The sequence below is a fragment of the Pundamilia nyererei genome, unplaced genomic scaffold (genome assembly GCF_000239375.1).
Source record: "Pundamilia nyererei isolate P.nyererei 1_Seehausen unplaced genomic scaffold, PunNye1.0 scaffold00045, whole genome shotgun sequence".
In the NCBI taxonomy this organism is placed as follows: domain Eukaryota; kingdom Metazoa; phylum Chordata; class Actinopteri; order Cichliformes; family Cichlidae; genus Pundamilia; species Pundamilia nyererei.
In genome coordinates this window covers 3079687-3098774 of record NW_005187446.1, presented here as the reverse complement: position 1 = coordinate 3098774, position 19088 = coordinate 3079687, and the positions used below count along the sequence as shown (strand labels likewise).

At 40.9% G+C, this 19088-nt stretch overlaps 1 protein-coding gene across 1 annotated transcript in view; it reads left to right on the top strand.

Annotated features, from left to right (window-relative positions):
• The window catches only part of LOC102195865 (small conductance calcium-activated potassium channel protein 2), a 60250-nt gene extending 42138 nt beyond the window's left edge, over positions 1–18112 (top strand). The window contains 4 exon segments of the mRNA XM_074312084.1: positions 2731–2841; positions 12310–12437; positions 13586–13655; positions 15035–18112. Of these exon segments, the coding sequence (XP_074168185.1) occupies positions 2731–2841; positions 12310–12437; positions 13586–13655; positions 15035–15454 (729 nt within the window). The 3' untranslated portion in view covers positions 15455–18112.
• Positions 18113–19088: the final 976 nt, after the last annotated feature.

Genomic DNA, 19088 nt, shown 5'->3' with positions numbered 1-19088 from the left:
GCTTGGAGTAGGACAACATGCATGAAGAGGATGATGTGGACAAAATACTCATTTGCCTAATAATTCTGCACTCCCTGTATAACCATAATCTTCTAGTGAAGCCATTCTTTTGTTGATTTGGATGTATGCTTTGGAATGTTGGTTAGCCACACAAGCCGTATTATTTTCTGGATACGTGCATTAAAAATGCTTTAACCCACAAGCAGTTCAGCTAAATCAGATTAGCAGTGGCAAAGCTTAGCACATAGCTTACGCTAGAGCCGTCTGTATTGGCAACTGTCTGTCAGTCAAAGTTTTTGTTCCTTGAGTCCAGTCTTCAGATTAATCTGTGACTCAAACAGGTGGAGGTGCGTTTAAAACATTTCCACTAGAGATCAAGAAATTATGTTTTGTAGAAGATTTACAATTTCTTTCAAGAACATCCACACTGGTTACAGGAAACTGCAGTGTCCATAAGAATCATTGTGCTGCAGAAACAATTCGAGAGACAATCAGAAGAAGGCAAGCTTTCAGAAATGGCTCTTTACAGAGATTGCCTGTTTTCAGTAGACGATATCAGGGGGGCTACATCAAGAGCCAATATGAGATAAATAAGGCATTTTTGAACTGTAAATCAAGAAAAGAGACCTTAAAAATATATATGGTGCTGGAAAAATAAATCATAAAAATAATATTCATTTATTGTGATTGCATGATGTATAGTATAAATTCAGGAGCAAGAGGTCTCCTTTAAAATGTCCTACATTACAGTGGGCTATATTTCCAATATTTTTAACATGTAGATTCATCCTAAATGTAGGCGTTACATTTAAGTTTTACCATATGACTGTGCATAATTATTTTTATTTCCTACAGCTTCTTAACTGCAGTCATACTGCAGTTGTGGATGGCTTGCAGGTTAAACAGATGCAGACAAGCTATCATTTTTAACCTTTTTGTGGCTTTTCTGTTCTAAGTGCTTGCATTTTGAACACTAATTGAGCATATTAAATGTTTTTTTTTTCAACCGTATTTTTTCCTCCCTCTGCATGTTCCCACTGACTGGTTTTGGAAACAATTTTCCACTGCTGTTTGCATTCACTTTTTACCTGGACTGCGTGGGTGTTACACAAAGGCACAGATGGGTGATTCCCCCTTTTCTGAGTGGGTAGACAGCTGTGCTGTACTGAAGAATACAAGGGGAACACCCTGGTAAATGGAAGAAATCACAGCAGCATAGCCGTCATCAGTCGTGTCACTGCATGGACATTTCACTGGGAGCGCTGCTGGAAGCAAATAGATGCAGATGCATGTGCAAACAAATTGACACATACACACATATACAGCCACTTTGTCAACGCATGCTTCCACATACACACACACAAAGGCTGCCCCGACAAACCAATCAGTGCCCCGCTGTTTCTGACCAAGGAGGTCATTTGTGAACACGTGCACACTGCGCTGCATTTTGTGCTGTTTGTTATCTGAGGGCTCTGTTCCCTAAAGCGCAGACATGTACAAATGCTCTAAGGGGTTTCCATTGGCTCTCATCATATTTTATTCATAGTTTTTGAATAAACACAAATAGAGTGGATGAGTGTATAGATGTGGGCACTAAGGCCTGTTTGTGCGTTACATTTCACTGAACCCAGCCAAGGTTATTTTTGGCAAACCTGTCTTGTCGTTCAGGAGTGTGCATGATGAAGTCCCGGCTATTTCCTGCACGCTTCAAAATGTTGCATGCGCCCTCGCTGTTGCTCTAAGTCACTATGTTTCTCTCCTTATATCTCTTTATTCTGTCACTCCTATCCTCTGCCAACTGTGAGCTTCGCATACTTACAAGAAGGAAGGAAGACACTCATACATTTTCATTAAACACTCTTAATCTTAATTCATTACTTATCAGGAGATATGTGACCTCATTAACATTGCCTTCTTCTCCATCTTTCTCTCCTCCTATTCCGTGCACACACCCTCGCCTCATATATTCATCCGCCCATGTTTCTTCCCTTCCCCATTTATATTTACTCATTGCTCTTCACTTTCTTTATCTTTTCTTCCCCTCTCTCTTCTTTTTTCCCTCTCGGTGCCTGCCCCTTCAGAGGAACCTGTGAGCACTCAACAGCCCCATTGAATACAGTGTCTAATCTAAAAGTTAATTAAGTCTGTCTTCTTCCCTGTGTTCCTGCTCCTCTTCTCCTCTCAAGCATGTCTTTTTTGGTTGAGAGACTGCTGTCATTCTCTCCCAAATGAATTTGCCGTGAGTCCCACGTGGGTTGAGCTGGGATACAGACAAACTAGTGCTGTTTTACACTTTTACACATCCTGCAGGCCTCAAGCCACCAGTGACAGGAGAAGACTGACACCACGTAATTCGGATTGACAACATCCAATTAAATTAAATTAGTTGGTGTCAAACGGTGATATTTTTTTTTCTGGTTTTATCTTTAAGGGGCACAATTTCAGCGTCCTATAGAGGCGATATAGACGGCATCTCACACCAGATGGATTGGAGGTGAAAATAGATTTGGCTTGCCTCTCAACATGAGGAAATGTGGATCTGGAACAGAGCTATTCCTCCTAATCCTCTCCTCTCTCCCATTCACTTCTCCTTCTGTCATCTTCATATTTGTCCTTGCTCCCTTCAATCATCTGAACTAATTCCCTGTCCAAAAACCACAGATTTACCAATTCCACCTCTGTACTGGCTGACTCTGTCCTCCTCCCTCCCTCCCCTCTTGTCTCTCATAGGGTGCGGGCTGTACGGCTCTGGTGGTTGCCGTGGTAGCCAGGAAGTTGGAGCTGACCAAGGCCGAGAAACATGTACACAACTTCATGATGGACACGCAACTCACCAAGAGGGTGTGTAGGCATGCTCGATGTCAGTGAGTGCGTGCGTGTGAATGAGTGTGTCGTCTGTAGCAGCAATAAAGCAAAAGCACAGAGTGTAAAGAGCACTCGTTCTCCCTGCAGCTGTCATTTGTAAAAGTGCGGTTTTTATGTGCAGTGCAGGTGATTTTACACTGTAGAATTTCTTTGGCGTCGAGAGCCCGGCTAAAAGGATTGTTCTTTCACTGCTACTGCGTCACCCTCCCCAACTAGCACATTACACCCTGTATTGTTGTGACAGAGTGCCATGTTATTTGAGTGAGCGAAGGCAATAAAAGGTCATCTCTGTCTCACTCTCTCTGTTCCGCTCCCTCACTTACCGCCGCTCTCTTTTTCTTTCCATCGCCGATCTTTTCCCTCCCACACCTCCCCTCTCCTCTGACATTTGTCTCTCTTACAGTAAATCCTTTTCTCTCTCTCTCTGTCACATTTGCTTCTCTCCTTCCTCCACCGCTTTCTCCTTCTTCTGTTGCCCCCTCCCAGCCTCCGTTCCCCACACCCCATCTCTCCCAACTCCCTCCCTCCCTCCTCTGGTCCTTTTCAATTTTTCATACAGTTGAAAGACCCAAGTTTTAAAAATAGCTCCCATATCAAATATGTAGGGTGCATGATGGCAGCAGGGTTATCTGGGTGACTGAACGGAGTGGGGTGATCAATAATTTGAGCGTGGATAAGATATCGACAAAGAAACCAAATAGACTCTGTGTGTCAGTTGTAGCCAGGCTCTCTCTTCATGTTCCTGCAGTCTTTGGCCAGGTCTGTTTTCACAAGATGTTTACCATCCTTAACCATGTGCTCCACAGGTGTTTGCAAGGGCGGCGATATTTTGCAAACTGAATCTGATATGAACAGTTTATTATTGAAAATAAGATTTAACTACCTTTGTTATTATACAACATATTCATTTTGCATCATTTAGTTGTCTGTTATTTGGCTGAAATATCCTAACATAATTCAAAGGCTTGCCTTGAATTTTAGGCATATATTCCTTAGAGGATGACTCCGTGAGTTTATTAACCCCCTGATTTTTGCATGTGACGTATCAGTTTGAGATCTTTTGGCTTCCTGCCTTTTTAGTTTAGTCCAGTCTGCCTTTTGTAAATGATTGTTGGTACACTGAATTAAAACCTCTTCTTCTGCTTCTGAAACAATGTTTGGCTGCCATGAGCATTTCAAAATTCACAACGAGAAAATGACAGAGAATGCTGTTACACACTTGCTTTGTCTTAAATTATCTAAAGTTCATTTAGATATTGTATGTGGTGTCACACCTGGGAAATATCACATTTCAGTGTATTTTTTTTCTTCCATATTCAAGCTTTAATGTCTATGAAGCTATTTTCCCAGTTTAGACTGTTTTAAAGATTATTGTGTGCTTTGTATATGAGAAGCTGTAAAAAAAAATATCAGTCTCCACCCTGTAAAATTGTGGTTTTCTACAGTCCTCCAAAACTGTTGTCAGAGACCAGCGTTTCAAATATTTTAGGGACTTTCAAGCATCCTTCAATATTTTGTTAACTTGAAATTCACTCCTGAGAGCAGGAGTACCAGATATTAACCCTGAAAAATATAAAGGACCAAGTTCAAGCAGTTTTTCTAGATAATGGAAATTTAAAATGGCCCTTAAAAAACAATGCTTGAAAAACATAAAAAAACACCCCTACCTGAAATGTTACATAATATCTGCTGAAAAACTGATTTTTTTCAAGCAAACCAATTTTTTTCCCAACCGACATTGTCAGTTGTGAAGTTTTTGGTTTGTTTTCTGTTTTTTTGTTTTTGCTTTCATAAATTGTAAAATTTGCTATAGAGACCAAAGATTCCAAGCTAAATATATCTCTGCTTTAAAGCCAGGCATTTTAACTCATGAGTCTTTGGAGATAGACTTGCTTTTGCAGCTAATCCCAATTGAGCATCCAAAGATTTGCAGTTTTTTGACCACATTGGTGTCATTTTTCAGATCAGGTGGTTTTCATTTTAGTTTAATAAGGTCTCAGTCACACTGGTCTAGAAATCAGCCAGCAGCTCCCCTAAAATCTGTTGTCACTAGGGTAAAATCTGTATTCCCTGACCAGTTTCCAACATTTTCACTAAGTGTAAGCAGTTGTATACAGAATGGTAAACCCAAAATCTTGTGATCTTGTGATTGCTTTGGTTGCCAGCCAGCATGTTGTAATGGTTGCCCGTTGTTTTCATGGAAGGCACAAATTTGTTCACAGTCTGTCGCTAACTACTCGCCGATGGGTGGTGACATTGTTTGAAGTGCAAAGCAAACCCAAAACAGGGAGCGTAAAAACCGTACAGGCCTTACTGCAGCAGTCAAAACGTTTTAAAAGGCACAAGTTTTACTCTCTGTTTGTGGTTTATGTTGCATTTTTTTTCCCTAACGTGGCATATAGTTTTTGAGTGTCTGCAGACAAGTTACCATTTTCCATGTAAACAGCAAGTGATCATGGAAACCTGCTAGTGACCAAAGCAATCGTAAAAGGGTTTTCAATGCAACACCATATACCTCTTTGCAACCAATTTCTCTTAGCAACAGAAACAACTTGCAAATTCTCTAGTAATTCCTCTAGTAACCCATGATTACCACGGGATTACTGACTGGTCTCATGGCCTGTGTGAATAGAGGGCTTAGCAATTCACAGCGACTGCCACCAACCTCCAGCAATCACGCCCAAACAGTCGGGTATATATCTTTTTTCATAGCGACCAGTGTGATTGGGGCTTAATTATCAAATTAATAGCTATTTAAATTTTGCAGCAGTACTCAGTGCTTTGAGCTAACGTTAGCAGTTTTGCTAAGTGTTTTACCACCTTGCCTGTAGAAACTTGGCTTTTGTTTTAATGTTCAAAAGTTTCTTTGTTAGTACAGTGAATGTGAGTTTTTGGGCCTGCTGACAGCCTGGTGAAACGGTGTAGCCTGATCATATTAGCATGATCAGTTTAGCATTTAGCTCAAAGCACAGCTTCACCGCGCTGCTAGCAGGCTTAAAGATTCTTGTTTCAGCAGGTTACCTTAATTTGCATTCATACTCCTCATTGAAATGCAAATTCATCTTCACCTCTTCAAGTGGCAGACAGTGTACATATCAATCATTTTTCCATTAGTTTTTTAGCCTTTTCAGCTTTTCTGCTAAACTCGATGCAGATCAGGTTATGTGGAGGCTGTGTGGTTTGTGTAGCTGGTAATTGTGACCGTAAATGTGCTAAATACTATAATCAAATGAATTTTTATCGTTTATTCAGCTAACCTACAATTTTTTCCCAATCCCCTGGTAATTACAAAAGTACCTGCTGCGGTACATGTGTACCTTAAGGTTTAAAGGTTGAGGAAAGTCACATCAAATCCCAAATTTTTAACTGGTAGCTAAAAAAAGTATTGTATTTTTTGTCACACTGATCAATTTTATTAGCCCCTCAAGCAAAAAGATTATATTCATATTTTAAAGCAAATGCCATCATCATTAAGGGTAATTCATGATCTTAATAAACCCGCTCATCAAGTAACGGAGGCCTCCTAGAGCAATATGCAGCATGCTGCTTGGTGACATTTCCCTTCAAAGGGTCTACGGTTTATGCTGCGGTAATTGTCTCCTGCCCTCTATCACTGAGAGACCAATGATTGAAGCTGTTGTGTGCACATTGATTTACATAGCCGGGGCCATTCTTTGCCACATCTTTGTACCAAGAGAATACAATCAGTCAAAGCTTTATAATAAATAATGCAACAATAGCTTCAACATCTTGCCATCATCATATGTGTGCACACACACAAACAGACAGGAAAGCACACAGTCTGTCTTTCTAACTCACTGCAATGCTGTCTACTTCCCTTTGAAGGATTAACAAGAATGTCAATTAAATGCCAGAGAGACGCTCTTAGCTGATCTGAACGAGGTGTTGTGCAATCTAATGTAATTTTGTAATGTTGTGTAAAGAATAGGGTGTGGTTCATCAATAGCATGAAAATCTGAGCCCAGAAATCTCGCTGTAACTTTTCCTTATGATTTTGACACTTTTTGACAATTTTTTAAATCCTTTCTATTTTCATGATTGATGAATACTTGCTGCTTTCATCCTCGATCAGTTTTTTATGCAGAGCAATGTCAAGACTGAAGTTGATATTTTGAACCCCTGTGCAGTGCACATTGCGTGTGGAGGGCCTAATAACCTTATCGGGGAGAATGATTTCCTTCCAAAGACTGATGCACCGAGTTAATTTTCATGCAGTGCTCAGTGAAGTCTCTCCATCTGATAGGATTAATGCAAATGTTAATTAAATAGCAGTTAATCTAGTCCTTAAGTTGACTATGTGTGTGAGGTGTGATTTGTTGTTGTTTGATGCCAGGACTGTTTTTTCTTCTCGATTCTTGGTTTGTTGCTGCTGTTTTTTGTGGCTGTGTACTGAAGCACTGGTTGATTCAGAGCACTGCTGGAAGCCCATTTGGTCAAAATTTCACCCTCAACTTTCAGAGAGCTCACTCAACACCAAGAAAAGCAGGACATGCTTGCTCAGGCGCTAAGTCAGTGGGCTAACATCTCCTTCCTTTTGATGGCGCTACGATGTCAAATTCCAGTGTTAAATTCCTTTTATTGAAGCAGTAAGCCAGTTGACTGTGTGACTGTGGCTGACACCGTCTGTATCTGAGGTCATTACTTTTTTTTCAGGCTTTTAAACTCTCGCTCCAAGTTAGAAGCTGGAAAAAAAAATCTTTCTAGAAATTTGCACTCGGGATGCATATTCTGCTTTCACACTGGACCACTACTTAATTCAGGGCACTTTTACGAGTCCCTCCGGCACATTTCAGAGCTTCGGCCTGTCTGAATATTCAGAGTGCACTCTGGACTCTGGCCAAGGAGGAGGTGCCGCAGTGCCTTCCAATGTTTACACCAGTAGCCAAATGGGAGCAATCTAACCCCCGAAGATTTCCACTAAGCTAGCTTCCACTCCACATAATAAAAATAACTTTTAGCAGCCTTTTCATTTATAAGCATATCGTTATTCATTGTTATTATAGTCATATTGTGATGGTGACAATTCATTCAATGCTCCACGAGTGCATTTACATGTCTCATTGATGTTTTTTTTCAGTTTTTGCGAGTTGAACTTGCACATGAGCTTCCTTCTAATGTAGAAAATGTGTTAGCCCCCTAATAAGATCCAGTGATTATTTTAACTGTAATGTAATGTTCTGTGATTTTATTGATTTGTTTCACCTTTAACTTGAGCCTAAGGGCATCACTCTCCTTTGCTTTGGATGCTGAAATAGTGATTATTGTCCTTGTGTGTGGCCATGTTTGTGTCTGCCTAAGTGTCTCCTTGTCCCCTTGTCAGTGTGTCTGTGAAGGGAAGGTCAGAGCAGGTAAGGCCACGTGTCACAGTGGCACATGGATGAGTTTGTTGCCAAGGCAATTCGTCTGTTTGTTTTCTGATCACTGGAAAAACACCATTGTGTGTCCAGCATCTCAGAGCCTAATTACTAATTACATGCACAGGTCATTAACCATATAAGTGCTAGGCTTTTATTTAAATGTCCAATTGAGTAAAAATCTCCAGTTCTACTCTACAGCTATAAAACTGTAGGGCCAAAATTAATACATTTAGAATTAATTTTGATATATAATGTTTCTGCATCTGTGAGACTTGAAAATATCCAGCAAAAAAAATTATTATCTCTCAAAACTATAAATTACTAACATGACATGATAGTTTTACGCAGTTGTTGCACATTTGTCGACTGCACATTCATTATGTGAGTCTCCGATTCCACCACATCCCAAATATGCTCTGTTGGATTGAGATCTGGTGACTATGGATGCCATTTGAGTACAGTGGATTCAATGTCAAGTCAAAGAAACCAGTTTGAGATGAATGAAGCTTTGACATGCTGAAAGCAGCAATCAGAAGAAGGGTACTCTATGATCATGAAAGGGTGGACATGGTCAGCAGCATTAGCTGGGCAGACTGTGGTGTTTAAATGATGTTCAACTGATACTAAAGGGCATAAATTGTGCCAAGAAAATATCCCCACAACATTACACCACTACTTCCAGTCTGAATCACTGACTGAAGCCAGGATGGATCCATGCTTTTATGTCGTTTACACCAAATTAAAACCTTACCATCTGAATGTCACAGCAGAAAGCAAGACTCATTAAACCAGGAAACATTTTTCATATCTTATGTCCAATTTTGGTGAGCCTGTGTGGGAATTTTAGCATCAGTTTCCTGTTTCTACCTGACAGAAGTGATACCGGTGTGATCGTTTGCTGCCCAGAGATGCTCTTCTGCATACCCTGGTTGTGTTTTCTTTTTTAACTCATTTTTACCTTCCTATCTGCTGAAAGCAGTCTGACCTCAGACATCACCAAGACTTTTTCAACTAGAGAACTACTGCTCGCTGGATATTTTCTCTTTTGCATGCCACTCTTTGTAAACTTTAGGGATGGTTGTGTAGTAAAATCAGAGTAGATTAGCAGCAAATCTGGCACCAAGAACCATGCTAATTTTAAAATCACTTAAATTCCCTTTCTTCTCCATTCTGATGCTCAGCTTGAACTTCAGCAGGTCAACTTGACCATGTCTACATGCCTGAGTATATTGAGCTGCTGCCGTGTGATTAGATATTCCCGTTAATGATAGGTTCACAAACAGCTGAACAGGTGTACCTAATAAAATAGCCAGCAAGGTTTTGTAAGTCAGTGACACTAATGGTGTTGAACCTGGTCTAAAAATTCTCAACAATTCTACATCCATTTTAGTCTCAGCAGCAATAAGAAGCTGATTTCATTTTAAGTGAAAGTGCCACACTTGGCAACCTTTGAAAATGGCAGTGGTTGTGTCTTTATAATCCTGGTATGTGGACCTCCAGGGTGAAAAAGGTTGAGTCTTTCTTGGTTTAGCAATTTAGCTTTACCTCTGATCTTGTTTCCAACTGATGAGAAAAAAACAGTCTATTTCTCTTCTTCCCTTCTTTTCCCAGTTTTGGTATTTCAGTTAATGTGTATTTAGTAAATGGAAACGTTCTGTTTTTAATGTACGGTATTATAAACTGGGATTACATATATATATAGTAATTTCAGTAAAATGTTTCTATTTCTGCTGATTAATTTATATTCTGCAACATGTCATCAACTGCCTAGCATGCTGAGAAGTGGGAGCCCCATGCGTTAACAGACTTTGCGTGTACCTGCCATAAGGTGTGCCACACAGGGGAGCAGCCAGAACAGATCTTTGACCCAAACCAGCCAGATGGCCCTAACATGGTTGCCCGAGTACAAGCCATATGGTCCAGGAATGGCTGCCGCTGCTGTCATTTGGTTTCTCGTGGCGTATTCTTAGCGGTTCATGTTGAGTCTGTTAGCTTTGTTAATGGAGTAGCTGTCTTTGCATCGATATCTACATTGATTCACAGGAGGAGAGAGACAATTAAATACAGTGTGCCGGTGGTGGTGGGGTCTTTGCAATAAATACACAGTTGGGTTTCATTTTTTGTTTCCAGGATTTAAATGATGCTTTATAATCATCTGCACAAAAAAGAAGGAAAAAAAATGTCCAGCAGCAGTAGACTCCCTCTGCACTGCTGGACCTGTGCTTGAAAACTGTGGAAAAACTTCCGCAGCCTGCCATTCAGTCAGACACAAGATGCCATCAATCATCATCTTTCACTCACCCTGCAGCCATTAATCATGTGATAAACAAGATCTGGCATTTCAGTCTACCAAAGGGCCCACAGCTTTAAACAGTACTGAATGTGCTCTTTAGTGCCTGTAAAAGAAAAAGAGAGCGAGAGAGAGCAATAATGAACTCTATTTATTCCAACATAATCTAAGTAAGTTAATACTAATTAATCTTACATGTATCCTTCAGCAGCATATCTAATGTAATGTAGTTTAGATGTAGTGTCTCAAAAAGCGCTGCTATAAACATGTTATATATAAACAACATTAGCGCCCCCGGCCTATTAAACAGCATGTCAGGGTTGTGATGGCTCTTTAAGATCTTTGCAGGTCTGTCACTGCCTGTGTTTGCCACACGGTTGGGAGGTCTGTAATCCCATTGATGCACACTGGAAGGTGATGCTTGCACATTCAAATTATGTCATTCCATGAATTTTAACATAAATGTGTTTTATTTTGTAGGGTTACTGTAAGTTTTGTTGTTGTGGTTTTTTTTTTAAATAAGCAGAATAAAGGTTTTGGTTTTTTTTTTATCTTTACTGTCTTTACAAATGGTGGATAACGTGTCGAATTTGCTGAATCACGGGGGCCTTATATATTATCTATAGTTCGCTCGATGAGCTCTATTTGATTTGACTTCCTCTGTGTTATTGAAAACACATCTGCAAGGCCCACGGCCTCCTACTCTCTTCATCTGTAGCCAATAGTGTGTGCGTGTCTCTGCATGTGTGTATGTGTAGGCGTGTATGTGAGTGAGCAGTCCTTGACTGCGGTGGATGGGTGCTGATTAGCCAAGCTGCCGGGGTCTTTTGTGCTCCTCAGACGGGGGTATAATTGTTCTTTGTTCAATGCTCAGCATCTCTTTGAAGTCTCTCATTCAATTTATGTCCTTACAGATTCTCTCTCCCTTCTCTATGGTGTCCACCCTCGCTTTTTTCGATGGGTGTCAGACCCCTGTGTTGTAATTACATAGCAACCTATAAAATACATGAAACATACAGGAACAAGTATGGAGCCGCGAGAAAGTAGAAGAATCCCGATATTTATCTATAGAAAATGACCAGAAACTGACATTTCAAACAGGCACTTTATTAAATCAAAGAAATCTCCCATTCTGCTGGTCCAAACAAATGAAGTGAAGAAAAATAACCGTCTTGGAGTGGCTCGCCACAACTGAGCATCATTACATAGGCTAATGTTCCTCCTCTGTAGAGATGGGGAATGCCTTTGACAGCTAGTTTGAGTGCAGTGACTGTGCAGCGATTGTTGCTTTCAGTTGTTGTCATAATTAAACAGAAGATCACTGGTTTTAATACACTGCGATGGTGCTGCGCTGAATTACTTCAGCCAGCCAAGATAATGCAGCCCCATTTGAATAAGTCTAAGATATAATGTGGCATGTAGACAAACCAAGAGAAGAGAGAAGTGTGTGTGAGGGGGAGACTCCTGTTGGTTCTCATTGCCAATCTCCCTAAGGAGAGAGCTGTTTATGCACACATGAAAAGCATTGGCAGGCAAGCCGGTATGTGTAGAGAGAGAGGGAGCATGAGAGAGAGACAGAGAGAACGAGGGCAGCCTCTAAGAAGAGAATGATGGTTTAGTGTTTTTTTTTCTTCTTTGCATAGATAATAGCAAAACCAGTTGAAAAAAGAGAAAGACGAGAGGGCTGGGCAAACCTGTTGCCAGTTTCAGTTGCCAAGGACCACCTGTTGCTAACAATAAGTGTGTATATGTGTGCTTATTCTTTTTTGGGAGCAGATAAAGAATGCAGCTGCTAACGTACTAAGAGAGACTTGGCTCATCTACAAACACACCAAGCTGATGAAGAAGATTGACCATTCGAGAGTCCGCAAACACCAGCGGAAGTTCCTCCAGGCTATACATCAGTGAGACCGCACCTCACACACAACTACATACACTCGCGCACGCAAGCACACCCGTGCACACGAGCACATGCGCATGACGGCGCTGCTGAGCTGATGAAGCCTTTGAAATCAGCTGTACTTTCTATCCACCCACAGGTTGAATCAACGCTGATCATCAGATAAAATGCATTAATCCCCGCACACACAAACACACACACACACACACGCATGATGTGATTCATCATCTACGAAAGGGCAGGTTCAATCCAGGCAAATACACTTGTGGGAATGGATAATCATGTGCATTGTGTGCTGTTAGAGACACTCCGATCACCCTGTCATCTCTCCCAAAAAGTGATGCTGCTGTTACAAGTGCTCGGAGTGTAATTCACACACATAAAGAAAAAGATTTTTTGTATATCCTCCGTCCAGCATCTAAATGGAGGATCTCGTAAATGTTTCCTGATCCTTTGATCTTTAACGGTTCAACTCCAGGACAGTTCAAAAGCCAGAGTCAAGAGACGTAAGGCTGTGTTAAATCTAACATTCAAAGGCTAATCCTTATTCATGTGGACTGTGGACTGGCTGTGTCAACACAGCAACCGGGCTGACTCGATGGGAATAGGGGTACATTCTGTGGTTAAAATCTGTTAGCATAACAGGAGACGGGCTCAGCTGGGGGTGCAGTCTCATAAAGTCAGCCTCACAGGGTTTGTTTTATGAAAACACAGGTTAGTTCACCAATTATTGTATAGTGCTTTGAGAGTCCAATAGGCTTTTAATTGGACTAAAGTACAATGATTTTTTTTTTTATCTGATTTTTTGGTTTATTTCCCTCTAGGTCTTGTGCCCCAAAAGTTTTCCTTAATAATAATTATCTTTTAACTTTTAATGTTTCTTTTCCTGCATTCATTATATATATATACAAATATATGTATTCTCTACTTCATGACAAGATTACTATGTTTCAGTCCACACTGTGCGCTTGCTGTTATTGTACATTCAAATCAAGGGACACACTGCAGGTAGAAATGAAGCTCAACTTGGCAAGGTGACCGCTCCAGAGTGGTGTTGTCTGAACCCTGAGGGATTAACTCTCTGGTCCAACCACGGCATATTTACCGGGTTTCCACCCTGTATGTGTGTTTTATGTGTGCATCTGTTTGCAGATTACGCAGCGTGAAAATGGAGCAGAGGAAACTCAGCGATCAGGCCAACACACTAGTGGATCTCTCAAAGGTGAGGCACACATCAGTGCTCTTCATTTTTGCATACAGGTTAGTCGCTCATACCTGACATGCTTTTGCTCCCCCCAAAAATTTTGCACAGCATTTCTCCGTTTCCATGCTGACCTGCCTGTTTCTGTGGCTTTGCGTCTCCTAGCAACCAGAAGAAGTGTTAAAACAGGGATGACTGAGTGAGAGAGTGAGGAGGAAACGAGAGGAGGGAGGGGAGTGCTCGTGTTTTTTCTGTTAATGTGTGTGTGTGTGTGTGTGTGTGTGTGTGTGTGTGTGTGTGTGTGTGTGTGTGTGTGTGTGTGTGTGTTCTTTCAGAGGAGCGATGCCTTTAGCACCAAATATTTTGCAATTTTGCAATCTCAGTCTCAATTGGCCACTTGTGCATTTACCATGGTTACAGAAACAGGGATGTGCAAGGCAGGGACATTCTGTTGGCTTCCTTTCATCCTCTCTCTTCTCGCTCTTTTTCTTTCTTCACAGTGTTATAAAGCCCTGTCTAGTGTGATTTCTAACTTCTAATCCCTCTTAGTTTTTTTTGTCATTTTTGCTTAGTCTTTCTCTTTCTGACACTTTACCTTATTCTGTAACCGTGGGTGACCAGTTGCGGTCTGTCCACAAACTGACTCACCTAAGTGTAAACATTTGCAGGGACAGGAGGCAGGGCTGATGGGATTTAAAATACCCTCGTGAAGACAAAGACACTAGTTACAGAAAATCGCATACAAAATATGTATGTATATGTATTGGCATATGTAATACACACAAAGTTAAAACAGCAGAAAAACATCACAATTAAAAAGTTTATTATTCATTTGGCATTGCATTGGTAGTTCTAGACAGACAGTCACTGCTCCAGATTTGTTAGTGGTTGCCCTGAACGGCCAGTTTTAAAGCTTTCTTACTAAGGTGGTTAAGCCGTGCTGAAGTGCTTCATTTACAACTGTGGGATTTCTTTGTATTGTCAGCAGGCTGTCAGTTGTGGAAACACTGAGGCATATTATTAAATTTTCACCTATTTTTACACCTCAGGCTGTTCATTTTTCATTAAAGTTTTTCAGAATGTACTTTTTATGCTAAAAAATGGGGAAAATGTTTCAAGCTGTTTTCTTTTTTTTACCTTTATGCAGTGGTTTTACTCATCCAGCACACTTCAGATCAAACTGGGCCGCATGTGACCCAGCTAAAATGAATTTGACATCCCTGCTCTACTTAGTGTCTCTCCTTATTCAATACCAACGTATTTTGGTTTTTTTTAAAACAAGCTTTCATAGAGCGACTGTGTTATCTTCCTGTTTTTACGTGTTTGCAGTCTGTCTCCCTTCTTCAAAGTACGCCGTGTGCACTGACTCATCTCCCACTCTCCACTCTCTCCTTTCATAGATGCAGAGTGTCATGTATGAGCTCATGTCCGAGCTCAACGACCGCAGCGAGGACTTGGAGCGTCAGATGCTGTCCCTGGAGCAGCGGGTGGAGCAGCTCACGGCGGGCTTCAACGCCTTGCCCGCTCACCTGTCTGCAACCCTCAGCGCCCAGCATGCTGCCCTGGTTCACCTGCTCCGGGAGAGGGATGCAAGGGATGGTAGAGGAGGAGGAGGAGGTGCTGTGGTTCCACTGTCCCCTGCTGCTTCTTTAACCACTGCGCCAGCTTCAGTTTCTCCAGTCCAGGTCACAGCTCCTGCACCACCTTCAGCTCCGGTTTCTACTTTGGCGTTGGAGTCCCCTCTGTCGCCCCCACCCCTGAGCCCAGAGGGGAGCTTGGAGGCTAGCTCCAACCCCAACACGTGCACCTCTAGCTGCTGAGGACAGCTTTTTTTTTCTTTTCTTTTTTTTTCTTGGACCAGGAGAGGACAAATATGAGGAAAAACAGGGAGGAAGGACGGGGGCTGCGCTAGTCCTCACACTTCAGACTAAAGGAGAGAAATGGGAGATGAGAGAAATGTCTGGTGATCCTCGGAAACTAACGCTCCAAGAGGGAGGGAGGAAGACTATGAGGAGAAATAATGGGATTAAGATGGAGGGCCTGTATGAGTGATGAGACATGTTAGGGACTTTGGGGCGCTTTACTTGATGAGGGAAGGAGAAGAAAAATGGGGATAAAATGGAGACTCTAAAAGGTGTGAGGGGGAGGAAGGATGCCAAGAGGGTGAGAAATTGAGGTAGAGAGAATGAGGAGGACGAAAGAGAGAGGAGGAGAAATAACGAAGAATAATTATATGAACTCCTAAATGGAATCCACTCCAATTACTGAAGAATGCCTTTTATTATCTCTATCTCTCTCTCTTCTACGTCTCTCTTTCTCCCTCTCTTTCCTTCCCCCTTCCCAATCCCTCACTCCCGTCATCAGGAATTAATGACCATGACTTTTTATCCTTATGATGTATTTTCTATCTGAATGCTAATTGTGTATTAACGAGCATCCCTTTAACAAAAGGTTCGATCAATACGACCACGATTTTAAAAAATGAAAAATAAAAAAATTAATAACTAGTGGCATGCACCACACACACACACACACACACACACACATACACACACAAATCATGTCATCCACGCAATACGAGCTAACACAGCACAAACACAAACATACAGACTCTCACAAAGGCCCTATTTACGCTCACACATAGAAAATAATGCACTAGCCCACAAGATGATACTAAAAGCCAATACTGCCAAGCACATGATGCACTGTCAATCTCCATAGAGCACTGCCAAGCGATGTAGACACACTGTAAAAAATGTTCATCTTAACAATTTATCTTTTGTGGGTGTGAGCTGATGCAGTAGTTTAGACTTACGATGCGTAGTTGTGACATTTTAACTACTCAGCCGGGAGAATTGTAACCGTTCAGTGAACTACACAAATTATAGATCAAGCTGAAACAAGCTGATACAGAGGGACGTGAGTCATCATAATGTCTGTTTGTGATGATGAAGACAGTAGCTGATGGTAAAATAACCTAACACAACTACTACAGGACTTTATTACTGCATTTACAGAATTACAGATTGAAACGAACTGATGTTTAAAGTGTACTTTGCTGTGCTGAAATGAGACTGTGGTCTTGTTTCATTTCTGTGGACGTTTCGTATGACAGCAGCAGAAGGTGGACAATTAATAGTTGTATTAAGTGCATTAATACTGGGGCGGCTATTAGAAGAAAAATTAGCTTATTATACACATATTTTTTGTACTGGCATTTAAAAATGGTTGATTGATTTCTGAAGATGATACCCGTTAAAACAAACGCTGCAGAACTCTAAAGTTGGCTCTTTGCACAATCTTGATGCTCCACATTTAGTGCGAGTACTCGTTTAATGCCACTAAATTTGGGTGTTTTGACCCAAAGATCTACAGCAGATGCGGTTAGGTCCACAACTTGTTGTCTTTTTGTCTCTCCATGCCACCACAGTGGCTTAGAAATAAAACTAAAAACTAACTTTAAAAAAATGCATTAACTGTTTAAGAATTATCCACATTTGTATACACAGTCCCTCATTTTCAGAGGCTCAAAAGTATCTTGACAATTGACAAGCAGCTTCATAGCTAGGTGGGGCCTGTTGCCTTGTTATTTCATGACATGATTCAAAGAGTGGAATTTCTATTTCATAGTTGTTCATGGTCATTCCAAGTGAGGGAGGTCGTCATTAGGCTTAAAAATTCAAAATAAGTCAATAAGTGTCAACTGCTGAGTGGCCATTCTTGAAAAGGAAGACAACAGAAAACAACTGAAATGGATGATGAAAGAATGGCTAAAAAACAACTTCACAGCATCTAACTGAGTCAAAAAAAAACAACCTCTCACCAGGATGTACAGTAGGTGTATCACTGTCAAAGTCTACATCTGTAAGTTTGTAACTGTTCCTAAAAAACATCTAGAAATTAATATTTAAATAAAGATGAGCCTGTGGCAGAATTATGGGAAGAAAGAAGTAAGGAGAAGGAAAGAGAGAAACACCTATTGATTTGAAGATAACACATTATCTGTCAGAAACAGTGGGAGAAGTGTTGGTGGAACCCCATCACTAGTGTTTACTGATGGCGTGACTAACAGAAGTGGCAGGATGAATTGTAAAGTGTACAGGGCTGTACTCAAAAAGACATGGAGTATTCGTCAATGACCAAGTTATTCACCTGATCTCAGCCCAACGGAGCAGCTTTTCAGTTACTGAAGACAAAAACTGAATGCAGAGAGACCCACAAACAAGCAGCAACTGAAGGCAGCTCCAGTAAAAGCCTGGCATCTCAAGAGAGGAAACACAGCGTTTAGTGATGTCCAAGGCTGCAAAGGATTTTCATTCAAGTATTTAGAACACTCCTTACTTTTAAAATCATGTTAGTTTGTCCAATTAAAGTTTGAGCCTTTGAAAATGGGGGACTGTGTCTAAACAGTTAATGCAAAAACAGGAAAGCGCTGTGAGTCAAAGCTGAAAGTCTGCACTTCAATCACATCCTGATTACTTGGTTTAAAATTCACTGTGGAGGTGTACAGAGGCAAAATCACAAAAGTTGTCTCTTTATCCAACAAATTATGGGCCTAACTGCACTGAAAACAATGAAAACAATTTTAACAAATCCTTTACTTGACTAAAGTCAGACCGACCTACATGCAACTCTATAAATATTGTCTGTCATTGGCACTTGTTAAAATCCAGCAGTGATTTAGCTGTATTTCTCTAAGTTGTTTTTATTAGTTGATTTTTTTATGACCTTTCATAAAGGGAAGTAGATCTTGTACTTTACTGCCATTCTTTGTCAAACTCGTGGTCCGAAAAACAGCTCACTGTTATCATGAATGTATTCTGTGTGAAGAAATACACTCAAACTCGCTTGCTCAGTCACTTAAACTGCCACACAGACACAGGAACAGACACCCACATGCGCACGCACACACACACACACACACACACACACACACACACACACACACACACACACACACACACACACACACACACACCTCGACAACCAAAGTGCTCTCTCTTAAATGGACTTCAATAAGAGGCAGGGAACGCTGCTGTCACTGGGGACAAAAGATAGCAGGAGGCGTTGCAGATATCTTGACAATATTGCTGAGGGAATAACTGTGAAAATCTCGGCATGGACTTGTTACAGTGCTGTACATGGACTGCTGTAACAGATGAAGGTGGACTAAGGATGAACACAAGGGAACACAAATAAACCTTACAAAGGATAAATGGCCATGAAGGAACAGATGTTCATGAAATAAATAAAATGAAAGACTGAGATATATCTGAGAGGAATTATAATGACGTGATGGGAAAAGAGACAAGCCTACCTTTACATTGGAGACAATATTGAAAACTATCTTTTAGCGACACGCTGTGGCCGGAATACTGAATTACATACGCTTGGAATATTGTACAGTATGCTGTTAACGAAATATAGCTTTGTATTGCTTAGTCTTTTCTACCA